The sequence below is a fragment of the Arctopsyche grandis genome, chromosome 6 (assembly GCF_051622035.1).
Source record: "Arctopsyche grandis isolate Sample6627 chromosome 6, ASM5162203v2, whole genome shotgun sequence".
Classification (NCBI taxonomy): domain Eukaryota; kingdom Metazoa; phylum Arthropoda; class Insecta; order Trichoptera; family Hydropsychidae; genus Arctopsyche; species Arctopsyche grandis.
Window position 1 is genome coordinate 34,130,461 of NC_135360.1, and position 14,970 is coordinate 34,145,430.

The following is a 14,970-nucleotide window of genomic DNA, read 5'->3' on the forward strand; positions in this document are numbered from 1 at the left end:
GGTAGAGTGTCGCTGGCTTGGCATTCAGCTATGTTCAGAAGGTCTCTGGATGTGGCAGTGTGTTGTTGGCTCGTTGTTCGGCTATGTGCAGAAGGTCTCTGGATGCGGCAGTGCGTTGCTGGCTCGTTGTTCGGCTATGTTCAGAAGGTCTCTGGTCTGCTGCTGTGTGTCGACGCTTGCTGCTGTGGGTCGACTGGCGTTGTTTGGGTTGTACCTCCTTTTATAGTGTTTCTGGAATCACCTGACCGATGGTGGTGGTTGTTGATGCGTAAGCGAGGAATTTGCTTTTGTCGAGGGGTAGAATTTTCTGGAACGATTGGCGCCGTTCCGCTCGATGTAGTTTAATGGTGGCGGCGTGTTTCGACCGTTTTGGTTCCGCTCGACTGGTAGGGGCGTTCCGCTTGAGTTTAATATAATGGTCGTCGTCTGTGTGCGTCGTCTGGGTTTCGTTCCGCTCGAGTGTGAGGGGTGGAACATTCTCGAAGGATTTGGCACCGTTCCGCTTGAGTTTAATATAATGGCTGCAGGTGTGCGTCGTCTGGGTTTCGTTCCGCTCGAGTGTGAGGGGTGGAACATTCTCGAAGGAACTGGCGATTGATTCCAAGAAGTGCACGTGTTGTGTGGTGAGTTCTGCGAGGAATGTGGTTTGTTGTTGTGGAATATTCTCGAATGTTTCGATGACGATGACGATGACGAGATTCCTACAACGTCATCTCGAGTCGAGAAACTTCCACCCCAACAAATCAAGCAGAACGACGTGAAGTCGAAGAACACCTGCATCCATTAAAGTGCACAAATAACAACTACATTGTGTGGGAATCTCGTCACCATCATCAAGACATTTACTGCGACGCAGAATACATTCCCAAAACCTTCTAGAAAGCTCCACCCCTACCAGTCGAGCGGAAACAAACCGGTCGAAGCACACCTGCAGCCATTAAACTAAACTCAAGCGGAACGGTGCCAAAATGTTCCAGAAAGCTCCACCCCTACCAGTCGAGCGGAAACAAACCAGTCGAAGCACACCTGCAGCCATTAAACTAAACTCAAGCAGAACGGTGCCAAAATGTTCCAGAAAACTCCACCCCTACCAGTCGAGCGGAAACAAACCGGTCGAAGCACACCGCAGCCATTAAACTACATCGAGCGGAACGGTGCCAATCATTCCAGAAAATTCTACCCCATCGACAAAAACACATTCCTCGCATACGCATCAACAACAGCTGCAACGGGTCACGTGATGCCCAGAAACACTATAAAAGGAGGTCCAACCCAAACAACGCCAGTCGACCCACAGCAGCAAACGTCGACACACAGCAGCAAGAGAGTCGACATCCAGCTCCTGACCTGCCACCACTACACTACGCTGACCATGGAGGATCAACCAGCCGAACGAGCCAGCAACACACTGCCGTATCCCGAGACCTTCCGAACATAGCTGAACGAACGAGCCAGCAACACACTGCCGTATCCAGAGACCTTGCCGAACATAGCCGAACAACGAGCCAGCAACACACTGCCGCATCCAGAGACTTGCTGAACATAGCTGAACACAACGAACGAGCCAGCAACACTGCCGTATCCAGAGACTTGCTGAACATAGCCGAATGCCGAGCCAGCGACACTCTACCACATCCAGAGACCTCTGAACGACATACTTTTGCCAACTATTAATCAATACTCGTGTATACGTTGTTACATCAAAATAAATACCATATCCAACATATAGCTGTATTTAATACCGAACACAGACGAACCTGTCTATAACACATGGCGGACTGGTGGTGAAGAGCACCTTCACAACTAGATCAATCCACATAATTGTACCCCATTGAACAAACATCCAGACTCACTGGAACAAAGGGCGATAAAAACTAAATCGAGTGGAACGACGCCACATATTCGAGAATATTCCACCCTAACAACGAACCACATTCCTCGCATAACTTGCACACGTGTACTTCCAAGAAGCAAACCCAGTAAACACCACCTGCGGTTCTCAGACGTGGACCCCCAAAAACAATATAAAAGGAGATCCAACCCAGACAACTTCAGTCAACACACAGCAGCAGACCATGCTACATTGACAACCAGTCAAGCTCCAACAGCTACCACGAGTGAACAACAACCAGTCAGACTTCAGCAACCACCACGACAGCAGTCGACATCCAGCATCTGACCAGCTACCACTACACTACCCTACAATGGAAGAACGCTTGCAACTCAGCCGGATCTAGAGCAACGACACATTACAGATCCAGCAGCTGCACGACACCAGTCAGCAGCCAATAGCCGCTTCGAGAAACTTCCAAATATTCTAATACACTTGTACAATATTTAGGCAAACAATAAAACAATTTAAAACAAGCACAACAGTGTTTCGTTAGGCTGGGATACGGTTGTAGGAATCTCGTCATCGTCATCGTCATCGAAACATTCGAGAATATTCCGCAACAACAAACTACATCGAGCGGAACGAAACCCAGACGACATACACCTGCAGTCATTATATTAAACTCAGGCGGAACGGCGCCAAATCCAACTCAAGCGGAACGATGCCAAAATCCTTCGAGAATGATCCACCCTTCACACTCGAGCGGAACAAAACCCAGACGACATACACCTGCAGTCATTATATTAAACTCAGGCGGAACGGCGCCAAATCCAACTCAAGCGGAACGATGCCAAAATCCTTCGAGAATGATCCACCCTTCACACTCGAGCGAACGAAACCCAGACGACATACACCTGCAGTCATTATATTAAACTCAAGCGGAACGCCCCTACCAGTCGAGTGGAACCAAAACGGTCGAAACACGCCGCCACCATTAAAATACATCGAGCGGAACGGCGCCAATCGTTCCAGAAAATTCTACGCCTCGACAAAAGCAAATTCCTTTCTTACGCATCAACAAACCACCACCATCGATCAGGTGATTCCAGAAACACTATAAAAGGAGGTACAACCCAAACAACGCCAGTCGACCCACAGCAGCAAGCGTCGACATACAGCTCCTGACCAGCCACCACTACACTACGCGGACTTGGAAGATCAACCAGCCGGACGAGCCAGCAACACACTGCCGTATCCAGAGACCTTCCGAACATAGCCGAACACCGAGCCAGCAACACACTGCCGCATCCAGAGACCTTCTGAACATAGCTGAATGCCGAGCCAGCGACACTCTACCATATCCAGAGACCGCTGAACGACATACTTTTGCCCACAAATACCATACCTTTGTACAACCATAGGCAAACAATAAAACTTTATAAAACTAGCACAACAGTGTTTCGTTAGGCCGGGATACGGTCAACACACATGTACCCCGCCTACACGGTCAACACTTCCTACCCTGCCTACAACTAAAATGTTCATTTTTTTCAAATTTTTAAACTCTGACCGCACTATGCGACAACCGAACGATCCGACACTTCACAACAGTACGCGACCATTGATGTATAATACACATAGATGGGCCCTGACGTGTGATTTTGGTCGGAGATCTTGTCTTCACTAACTGAGGGGTGCGGGGGGTTTAACTAGCGGGGAAGTTGGGAAAAAAAGGTCTTTTTCCCTACGACGCAGCGGTACCTACCTACCTACTAAGATAAACTGTGCATGCGCCATGTATTTTGCATGCGCCAAAAGGGAGACCAGTATAACACGTGAGGGCGGATCTAGTGATACATCAATGTACTCGACCAAATATTGTTTGTATGAAATTGTATGAGACACAATGCATACAATTTCATAGTGTCGTTGAGTGGGGGTTGCCTTGTGACAATAATTCTCCTTCTTCATATCGTGACTTTGAAATAGCATATAGCCATAATCTTTTGGTTTTTCTCGATTGATTCTTCTTCCTCGCATATCAAAGATACTATTGTAGAAATATAGCACGACTTGTGCTATTACGAATCAAACCCTGCGATCTCATACACTTCACACCAATTATCGTTGCTCCTGTACAAACATGCATAACTCAAGGGCAACGTCCCCTTTGACCATTCCAGAAGAAAGAGTTCATCGCTCGATCGTAAAACGAACGAAACCCGACAGTGATGTCATCAGGCAACCGTAACACTTAACTTAACTTGCAACACGTGGCAAGCGTTTACGCGTGGCACACGACCTCATTCTCAAACGAACGACGTATTGGCGCTGACCCCATAGCTATAAACCACACGTGTACCGAAGACACGTGCCTCGAAAACAGGTCAACACGTGTCCTGGAAACGAAGACAAAGCATCTGCACACGGCACGCTTCAAGCCAGAACGTATATAAAACGACGCACCAGCTCCCAACCCCAGAGTTAACCTCTGGAGTTTAACCAGCTCACTTCTCCGAAGCTCAACCTCTTCGTACATACAATAACCATTGTAACAATTGAAAAAAAATAAACGATCCTCTTACAAACACAACTGGTGTTTTCTTAGACTGGAACACGATCAACACATCTGTCCCGCATATTAAATTGGTGACCACCGACTACTAAATTGGTGACCAACGACTACTAAACTATAATAGCGTCCGTTTAATCCATTTTGCTCCAAGGTACCGAACGAATGATTGACATAATTTACTGCAGAGTGTCGCATCGCTGTCGTTCAAGTGCGGTTTACCTAATATTATCGCATACTGTTGTGAAGTGTCGGATCGTTCGGTTGTCGTATAGTGCGGTCAGACCTTTAAACTGCTCAACCCAGAGAAATGTTATAATAATAGAAGCACCTATGGGGGATGAACGAATGAGACGACTGGCATGTTAATGCACGTGTTTTATTTATGACAGCTGAAGGCAGAGTGAGTAGCCGCTCTCCGAACCCAGCCGAGTTGGTCCCCACTCGCAGGAAGGTGACCAAACTCGACCATGTCGTATAGCGAGCCGCCACACACCCTTTCGAATACATTTCTTGTTTCAATAACACGCGTACCGTTTCCATAACTACGCAATATTGTACGCGTATGATTATGCTATTGCCGAATGCTAGCTGTCGCCATGACGCTTTCATGACAACTTTCATATACGATGTTAATTGAATAATATGTTACTTAAATGATCAATTTACTTATGAAAATGTATGCCTTGTTGTTTATTGTGTGTTTTTGAATGCATCGTGAAATTTTTAACGATGCACTTGCCCAGAGAAGTTTTTATCGGACATACGTCGACCACCAAGCATCAAATACAACTGATGCTAAAATTATTTAGGAATGTCTGTGGACAATCGTCACTTGACAACAATATAACGCTTAAAGCCACTTCTATTATTATAAAATTTCTGTGGCTCAACCAAGATGAGAAAAAGCCGCTGTCGTAGTATACTAAGCCCGCTTTAAAGGTCACGGAATTTGACCCTTAAAGCCCTCAACATGAGGCCACCACCCCCCCGACGAATACAGTCCAAGAGACCCTTTCGTCGGAGAACGAGACGGTTGTTCATGAATATCGCACAAGAACAACCGCACATCACTGTTCTAATAAAAAAAAACCACACTGTACATAACCAAGTTCAAAATTAACAACAACGCATGAACACATAAAGCGCGCATGCGGTAGGAAACAAAACCTGAGATGTGCCGTGCGAATGCACGCACACCTCAAGTAAACATACATGTACGCATGATTATGCGTGCATAAGCACGCAAGCACACACACACACACACACACACATACACACACACATATATATACACACACACACACACAAACACACACACACACATATATATACACACACACACAAACACACACACACACATACACACACACATAAACCACAAATACATACACTCACCTAAAAAGCAAACGCACACTCACACACACACACATTCACAGAATATAATATAAAAAAAAAAAAAAAAAAATAAATCAACACATAAATGCTTTTTCAATTAAGTGGAGTAGTAGCATCCAGGGGAACACAGCTTCCCAAAGCATTCCGCGAACTTTTCGAAAGCTCTAAACGATGCTTTACTCATTATTAGATCCCCATGATGTAGGGGGCCAATGAGAGAACCCCTGACGCTGTCCAGCAGAACCCCCCTCTCAGCCTCCATCCCAGGACAGAACCACAGAATATGATCTGCATCCTGCTCCGGAAAAGAACACGGACAAAAGGATTCAGATACCAAGCCCATAGATGCGAGCTTGCCGTTAAAGTGGCCATGACCAGTTAAAAATTGACTGGTCCAAAAACTAGGCGACAGCCAATCACGCTCAAGGCGCGAAGTGACCCTCGGAAAAAACAAATAGGTTTGTCTACCTTTAGAGGAACAATCCCATCTAAGTTGCCAAGCCGAAATAGCACAATTTAAAATAACAGACTTCAAACTTTGCCAGAATCGAGGATCATCGCACTGTGACTGATTAGGAGCACGGAAAAGGACGCCTGAGACGGAAGCATCTAACCCACCACGAAGTTTTTCTCGAGCAGCTCTTATTTGGACGACCAAGTCAAGTGGCAATGTACCCGCAAGAATCTGTAGTGAGTCAGTAGACGCAGTGCGATAAGCCTGGGTAAGAGCGATCAGAGGAAAACGCTGACCACTATTTAATGTACGACGGACCGTCTTTAATTCGACACGATGACCCCAAATGCTAGATGCATACGTCAAAGAGTTCACAAACACAGCATCGTATACCAAGCGTTTTTCATGGAAACCCAAACCCCAAGAGCGACCACAAAGGCGACCACAAAGGCGACCAATACGACCAAAGGAAACCTTAGCTTTATCTAATGCTTTCCCAATATGACCATTGAATGTAAGCCCGACATCGAGAACAACACCTAAATACGTGTACTCGTTGACGAATTTGATCTTACAGTCTCCGAGTTTGATATTAGGGGCTCTAACAAGAGAACCTTTTAATAGTAAGCACTTGGACTTAGAGGGCGAGAAAGAAAGTTTGTTAATTATGGCTTAATCGTCTAGAAGGTGAAGTGCTGCAGTAGCTCTACATTCCATCTCAACACGGGACTTTGCGTGCGTTAACAACACGATGTCATCAGCATACGCAACCAACCTGCAACCCTCCGGCAAATTGATTGTAAAGAGGTCATTGACGAGAATGTTCCAAAGGATAGGTCCCAAAACGGAGCCCTGTGGACATCCAATAGAGAGATCCCTGAAACCAACCTGTCCTCCGAGTTCGAAAACCAATTTCCTATCCGACAAGTAACTCTGCAGTAAGCATAGTAAATTCGGATGCAGTCCCAGCAGACGCAACTTGATCAATAGCATGGGCCACCAGGCATTATCAAACGCTCCAGCAACGTCCAACAAAACAGCAACTACATACTTGGATGGAGAGTCCGAAGATTCCCTCAAGACACAGCGAATTGCATCAACAGTAGACTTTCCCGATCTAAATCCAAATTGACCACCGGATAAAACAGAGTTATCGTCAAGGAAACTATTGAGCCGACTCGAAATTAACCTCTCTAGGACCTTCCCAAGAATAGGCAACAAACTGATAGGGCGATAAGCCTTAGGGTTACTAGCCAGTCTATCAGTATTATGCTTTTTAATGACAAACAATTTTCCAACCTTCCAGCAACTAGGGAAGGTTCCAAATTTAAAACAATTTCTATAAACATTGAGAAGTTCAAAATTACCCACCGACCAAACAACTCTGGCAATATCTCCGCCTATCATATCAACTCCAGGAGCCTTACCCCTAGCCAGGTTATTAAAAATCGCACTAACTTCCTCCGAAGTCGGAAGGTCTTCATAGCAACTAAGTTCAGTAACATAAGAAGCAATATTACGTATAAGAACGTGAGCAGGTAGATCATTGTCAAAACGATCAACAGGGATAAGTGCATTCACAAGGTTATTAACCGCTTCACTACTAGATAAAGCAAGGTGACCATCAAGAGGACTACGAACTCCACACATAATAAAAGCGGGGTCCCTAGTGATGGCCTTATAAGCTGGTCCCCAAGGTCCCGACCCTGCTTGCGAGCTAACAAAATTCTCCCAAGACTTTTTTTTGGACACCAAAATTTGACGCTTAAAAAGTGCAGAAGCTCTTCTAACCTCGATACCAAGGGGCATTAACAAATCTGGACCAACACCACGACGCTTAGCCGAGCGTAATTTACGTATAGCCCTTTTGACTAAGGATTTAAGGGATGCCAGGTAGTCATTCCACCGAGTAGAGCGCCTACCTACAGCACCAACTCTACCAAAGACATCTTGTGCTATATTAATAGTGGCAAGGTTAATTGCAGAAGCACACAAATCGGGAGCACAAAAATCAGGGCAACTGTTTGCAGCAGAATATATGTCAAAGAAATTACAGAGACGAGTTTTGAAATTTATCCAAGATAGATTGGTGCCGTTACGAAAAGGTAAGGGCAAACCAGACACAAAATTAATAGGACTATCAAAGTTTACATCGAAAGTAATTAAGTTATGGTCACTCAGAGTTTCTCCCGAATGAACCCTCCAATCTTTCATATCACCTGCATCTAAACCCAAAGACAAAGTGACATCAATATAAGAAGAGCCAGCAGGACTTTCAAACGTCGGAATATCATCTCTGTTGTTGTGGATATATAGATCGTTTTGACAGATAAAGTCTTCAAGGGCGCTACCCCAAACGCATCTCCTATCATTTGTGGGGCAAGGATCCCAAAGTGGGGAGTAAGAATTAAGATCACCACCAATGATGATCTTTTTAGAAGTAGGCCGCAGATGACACAAAATATTATCTAATGTCTGAATATGGATATCAACAGGGATGGATGGTTGGAAATAAGACGAAATAGAATAAAAAGAAGAACCATTGAGAAACAGCTCTACACAAACACAATGTGATCCAGACAGGTGGTCTAAGGAGAGAACAGAGATATTAGGAGAAAACAAAGCAACAGCTGCCCAAGGGTACTCCGTAGATTTGTGTCCAGTGACAACACGAACGTGTCGCCCCAGACCACGAATATTACCCTCAGTAGAATAAGGCTCCTGGATGAGCAAAATATCAATATGATGATCCAAACACACCTGCGAGATAAGAGCTGTAGCCGCACGAGATCTTCGCAAGTTTATTTGCCCGAAACGAAAATTGTAATTATGCGCCATAGTCAGTACGAGCATTCTCCATATCCATAAAGCGTCGGAACAGAGGACAATCCGATCCACCAGTCCTATGTTTGGATTCACGTTTGAGACGCGTACAAGAGGCACAAGTCGGTTTATCAGCTAGTTTAGGACAATCTTTTCTCTCGTGTCCAGTATTGGCGCAATGAGAACAGGTACAGGTTTTCTCAGTGCATATCGCAGAAAAATGGCCATATGCGTGACACTTGTAGCATCTAAAGTCTCTTATATGGTCCCTAACACGGCAAGAAGACCAACCCAAAAATATGCGTTTGGCGGCGATCAGCAAATATCGCAACGCAGGAACAACTTCCAGTATCGCTCTACCAGTGCCTCTGGTACCAGGCTTTACCCTTCTAACGACTCTGACATCAGAGCCACTGAAGTCAACAGCGTTAACCCTCAACAACTTCGAGACCAAGTCGCCGTCAGACATATCACCTGGAACCTCCAATATCTCGATACGCGGCTTCCTGGCGGAAGGTACCGAGGCCTTTAACCCCAAATTGCTATTTGAGGTGATCGAATATGCCATTTTAGAGGCTTCTAGAGCCGTACGTGGATAAACCGCGATGCCAGCGCTTTTGATCGGACGCACTGACCAAACGCCTATACCCTCATTGGTCAAATTGACCGCAGAGGTTAACAAACTCTTGGTAACTTCGGAACTCGAAAACGAAGTTGTCTCCTTAGGGTATACCAATACAGCAGGTCTAGGTGGTCTCGCAGGCAAACTCCGATCGCTAACGTAGTATATGTTGTTTATCTGGAGCGAGTCGAATCGTCTTTTTCGGTGGTCTGGACGAAGTATTTCAGCTATAGGGCGGGTGATAGGTTTTGACCGTTTCTCGGCCTATAGAAACTCAGTTGTCTTTTGAAGAGGATATTTATTGCTCGATTAATACAGGTGTTGATGCACGTTGGTTTATTATGACGGATGGGGAAAATAGGTAATAATTATCATCGACCCAGTTTCGTAATAGTAAAAATTGAGCTTTATTCTTACAGTAGAATTCAAGTAACATATTTTTCTTTATATGAAAAATTACAATAAAATGAGCTATTTTATTTGTATTGTTGCGTGGATGCAAAGAGGGGTTTCCAGGATCGGAGGGAAAGACGCAGTTAGTGTAGTAGAGGTTCGTTATTGTGAGGAAACCCCGAGGTACTGACCGAAAAACCGTTGGTTGGTCAGTGCTTCGCCGGTTGGCATTCCCTTCTTCTCCGGTTGACAAAATAAACAGTTGTGCATTACCAACGGGTTTGGTGCATCCGCTCTAAAATCGCCAGATAAACGAACGACAGATAAACAGAACGGCAGCTTTAAACGTAATTCTCGTTTTCTCGAATGATAGATTGCACATAAGATAACGAGTAACCTTTCGATGTGCACAGATGCAATTATTAAAATTGAGTTGGATCTTTCTGGCGAGTTTAATAAGGCAAGATTCGGAACTTATCGAATCTTGCCTTATTAAACTCGCCTGAAAGATCCAACTCAATTTTAATAATTACCATTGTAGGAATCTCGTCGTCGTCATCGTCATCGAAACCTTCGAGAATATTCCGCAACAACAAAATACATCGAGCGGAACAGCGCCAAGCATTCCAGAAAATACTACGCCTCGACAAAAGTGCATTCCTTTCGTACGCATCAACAAACTAAATGCTCGTACAACCACTTCCACCAAGCATTCCAGAAAATTCGACGCCTCGACGAAAGCAAATTCCTTTCGTACGCATCAATAACCACTTCCACCAAGCATTCCAGAAACCATATAAAAGGAGGTACAACCCAAACAACCCCAGTCGACCCACAGCAGCAAGCGTCGACACACAGCAGCAGACCAGTCAACATCCAGCTCCTGACCAGCCACCACTTCACTACGCGGACTTGGAAGAACAACCAGCCAGCAACACACTGCCGTATCCAGAGACTTGCCGAACATAGCCGAATGCCGAGCCAGCGACACTCTACCATATCCAGCGACTTGCCGAACATAGCCGAACAACGAGCCAGCAACACACTGCCGTATCCAGAGACTTGCTGAACATAGCCGAATGCCGAGCCAGCGACCCTCTACCACATCTAGAGACCTCTGAACGATATACTTTTACCAACAATTAATCATACTTGTGTATACGTGTTACTATCGAATAAATACCACATTCAACATATAGTTGTATTAATACCGAACACAGACGAACCTGTCTATAATACATGGCGGACTGGTGGTGAAGAAGACCTTCACAACAAGACTAGTTCCCATACCTGGTGACCCCCGACTAAGAGCCACGCAGCCTTCAAAGCAGTCAACAAAGCAGCCCACAGCGCAGTCAACTTCCAACCTCACCATACCTGGTGACCCCCGACTAAGAGCCACGCAGCCTTCAAAGCAGTCAACAAAGCAGCCCACAGCGCAGTCAACTTCCAACCTCACCATAACTGGTGACCCCCGACTAAGAACCACGCAGCCTTCATAGCAGCCCACATCGCAGCCTACATAGCAGCCCACATCGCAGCCTACATAGCAGCCCACATCGCAGCCTACATAGCAGCCCACATCGCAGCCTACATAGCAGCCCACATCGCAGCCTACATAGCAGCCCACAGCGCAGCCTACATAGCAGCCCACATCGCAGCCTACATAGCAGCCCACATCGCAGCCTACATAGCAGCCCACATCGCAGCCTACATAGCAGCCCACATCGCAGCCTACATGCAACCGCAGACTTCACGCAACCGCAGCCTACAACGCAGTCTACAACGCAACCCTCAACGCAGACTTCAAACGCAGTCCGCTACATGTTCCCACAACTAGTGACCATGTCAAACAACTCCGCAGCTTTCGCCACAACAAGACGCAACCCGGAGACAACAACCAAATGGATCCACTACTGTTGATCCGCCAGCACCGCTCATCACACCTTCGATGAGTCATCACCTCGATGAGCCCATGCAGGACGCCGCAGCCTGCACAACAGCACCGTCCAGACCGACACAAACCTTCACTACCATTGTAACGACCGAAACAGTAACATGGTGTGAAAGTACATATGGACCAGCTACCAACACAACCCGCTGTTGAGTCAACCCACTCCAGCACAACCGGCGAAACAAATCGCCACTGAGCCAACTAGCTCCAACACAACACAGCCGCTGTCGAGACAACTAACTCCAGCACAATCAGCACAACGCCTGCACAACAACATCGTCCAGACCACCAACCTTCACTATCAACGTAGCCTAGACAGAATAAGCAACATGGTAGAAAAGAACAACTCGGACTGGTACGCATAACGAGACCCGCTGTCGAGACAACCGACTCCAGCACAACCAACGAAGACCAGCACTCAACGCACTTCGCTAACCAACAGTCTCCACACAAATTCCGCTGTCGAGACAACTAACTCCAGCACAACCAACGAAGACCAGCACTCAACGCACTTCGTCAACCAACGTTCTTCACGCAAGACCCGCTGCCGAGACAACTAACTCCAGCACAACCAACGAAGACCAGCACTCAACGCACTTCGTCAACCAACGTTCTTCACGCAAGATCCGCTGCCGAGACAACTAACTCCAGCACAACCAGCAAAACAGTCACGCGAATGACTCCACGCAGAACACAGCAGCCTGCACAACAGCACCATCCAAGCCATCACAAACCTTCACTACCAACGCAGCTCGCCCAAAATAAGCAACCTGGTAGAGAACAAGACTTGGACCGGCATGCAACACAAGACCCGCTGTTGAGACAACTTTCTCCAGCACAACCGGACGAACAACGACGCCATCGAGTCAATAGACTCCAACACATCAAGATTCCCACAAAATCACACACATCGCTAACACTCACCGGAGAGCCATGTAGGAATCTCGTCGTCGTCATCGTCATCGAAACCTTCGAGAATATTCCGCAACAACAAAATACATCGAGCGGAACAGCGCCAAGCATTCCAGAAAATACTACGCCTCGACAAAAGTGCATTCCTTTCGTACGCATCAACAAACTAAATGCTCGTACAACCACTTCCACCAAGCATTCCAGAAAATTCGACGCCTCGACGAAAGCAAATTCCTTTCGTACGCATCAATAACCACTTCCACCAAGCATTCCAGAAACCATATAAAAGGAGGTACAACCCAAACAACCCCAGTCGACCCACAGCAGCAAGCGTCGACACACAGCAGCAGACCAGTCAACATCCAGCTCCTGACCAGCCACCACTTCACTACGCGGACTTGGAAGAACAACCAGCCAGCAACACACTGCCGTATCCAGAGACTTGCTGAACATAGCCGAATGCCGAGCCAGCGACACTCTACCATATCCAGCGACTTGCCGAACATAGCCGAACAACGAGCCAGCAACACACTGCCGTATCCAGAGACTTGCTGAACATAGCCGAATGCCGAGCCAGCGACCCTCTACCACATCTAGAGACCTCTGAACGATATACTTTTACCAACAATTAATCATACTTGTGTATACGTGTTACTATCGAATAAATACCACATTCAACATATAGTTGTATTAATACCGAACACAGACGAACCTGTCTATAATACATGGCGGACTGGTGGTGAAGAAGACCTTCACAACAAGACTAGTTCCCATACCATTTTAATAATTGCATCTGTGCACATCGAAAGGTTACATGTCATCTGATGTGCAATCTATCATTCGAGAAGACGAGAATTGCATTTAAAGCAGCCGTCCGTTAATCTGTCTGACGATTTTAGAGCGGATGCACCACATCCATTACCAACACAGTCATTTCACTCGCCCTACCCCCATACAATAAACGTGAGGCCACCCCCCCCTCCCCCCAACGAATGCAGTCTAAGAGAACGAGATAACAACCGCACATCACTGCTCTATATAAAAAACTACACTATACATAACCAACTATAAAATAAACAACGCATGAACGCATAGGAATTAATACCTGAAATTTACCGTGCGAATGCAAGTACCCCTCAAGTAAACATAAGTAAAGTAAAAGCTGTATGAATTTTATCTAGTGATGGCCAGATTGGAGATTTTACGGCTCAAGTACTCAGTTGGCTGCACTGCTCTCGTTTGACAGTTCTCGGTTTTTGGTTATAACTACAATTGCCGACTGGTGCAATTCTTTGTCGACCGGTGTGTGCTAGAGCTGGTTATTTCAACGCAAAAAATGTTGCGAATTCCAGCATTGAGATTCGCTCTCACCCAGTGAGCAGACATATACATCACGTTATAAATTGCGTCACCGTATATTTTTATAAATTTGTATTTAATTTGCGTTTTAGAGTAAAACACCTCCAGCCGACATGTCGACTGATCAATGCGAGATTTTCTTCGAAAGCGTCGACCGAGGAAACTAACGATGCTCCTCTGAGTTACCTCAAGAGCCCGGCAGCAACTTACCTGGCTCGTCACAGCCGAACGCATGGAACTGACGACATGTTGTGGTACCAGCCATTTGTCGTGTCGTTCTCTGTCGCCGCCATTCTAATTTATTTTTGTATATTGCGCGAAGAGAGCGACATCGACGAAGACCTGGGTAGGTCTCTGTTCGATAGACTGCCTGGCCTTGAACAGAAACAGCTGGAGTTGGTGCGGGAATTCAATTTGGACAGGGGCTTGGACGTTGATAAGATCGAGGCCAGATTGGATGAACTCGCACAAAAATAGTTTATTTTATATAAGAAATTAATTTATCGAATTGTTACCGATTGTATGCTAGAATTATGTATCGAATAAAATATTAACATGTATATATATTTATGTCTATTTTTTTAATATAAATCCGAATCAAAGTCAGTCAATTCCGAATAAATAATATGACCAGACGTACAGTGATGAG

The 14,970-nt window shown here is 45.8% G+C and overlaps 2 protein-coding genes across 2 annotated transcripts; one reads left to right on the top strand and one right to left on the bottom strand.

Annotated features, from left to right (window-relative positions):
- Window positions 1-2,054: 2,054 nt before the first annotated feature.
- Window positions 2,055-13,638, bottom strand: LOC143912861 (uncharacterized). The gene is made up of 6 exons (XM_077432299.1): window positions 13,480-13,638; window positions 12,438-13,387; window positions 11,227-12,286; window positions 3,133-3,217; window positions 3,001-3,080; window positions 2,055-2,078 (listed from the first exon to the last, which is right to left on the bottom strand). Exons 1-2 carry the CDS (start codon window positions 13,519-13,521, stop codon window positions 13,121-13,123), a joined length of 309 nt encoding a protein of 102 aa, XP_077288425.1. The 5' UTR covers window positions 13,522-13,638; the 3' UTR covers window positions 2,055-2,078; window positions 3,001-3,080; window positions 3,133-3,217; window positions 11,227-12,286; window positions 12,438-13,120.
- A 513-nt stretch (window positions 13,639-14,151) lies between these two features.
- Window positions 14,152-14,886, top strand: LOC143913302 (uncharacterized). Its single transcript, XM_077433001.1, has 2 exons — window positions 14,152-14,336; window positions 14,414-14,886. Exons 1-2 carry the CDS (start codon window positions 14,299-14,301, stop codon window positions 14,796-14,798), a joined length of 423 nt encoding a protein of 140 aa, XP_077289127.1. The 5' UTR covers window positions 14,152-14,298; the 3' UTR covers window positions 14,799-14,886.
- The last annotated feature ends 84 nt before the right edge of the window (window positions 14,887-14,970 follow it).

Excerpts from the sequence above, each read along its gene's own strand:
- LOC143912861 (XM_077432299.1), bottom strand. The coding sequence starts at position 13,521 with ATGTTCAGCAAGTCTCTGGATACGGCAGTGTGTTGCTGGCTC. Across the intron at positions 13,388-13,479 it reads CGGCAGTGTGTTGCTGGCTC|TGTGTTGCTGGCTGGTTGTT; the intron begins GTTGTTCGGCTA and ends TGGATACGGCAG.
- LOC143913302 (XM_077433001.1), top strand. The coding sequence starts at position 14,299 with ATGTTGCGAATTCCAGCATTGAGATTCGCTCTCACCCA. Across the intron at positions 14,337-14,413 it reads TTGAGATTCGCTCTCACCCA|AGTAAAACACCTCCAGCCGA; the intron begins GTGAGCAGACAT and ends TTTGCGTTTTAG.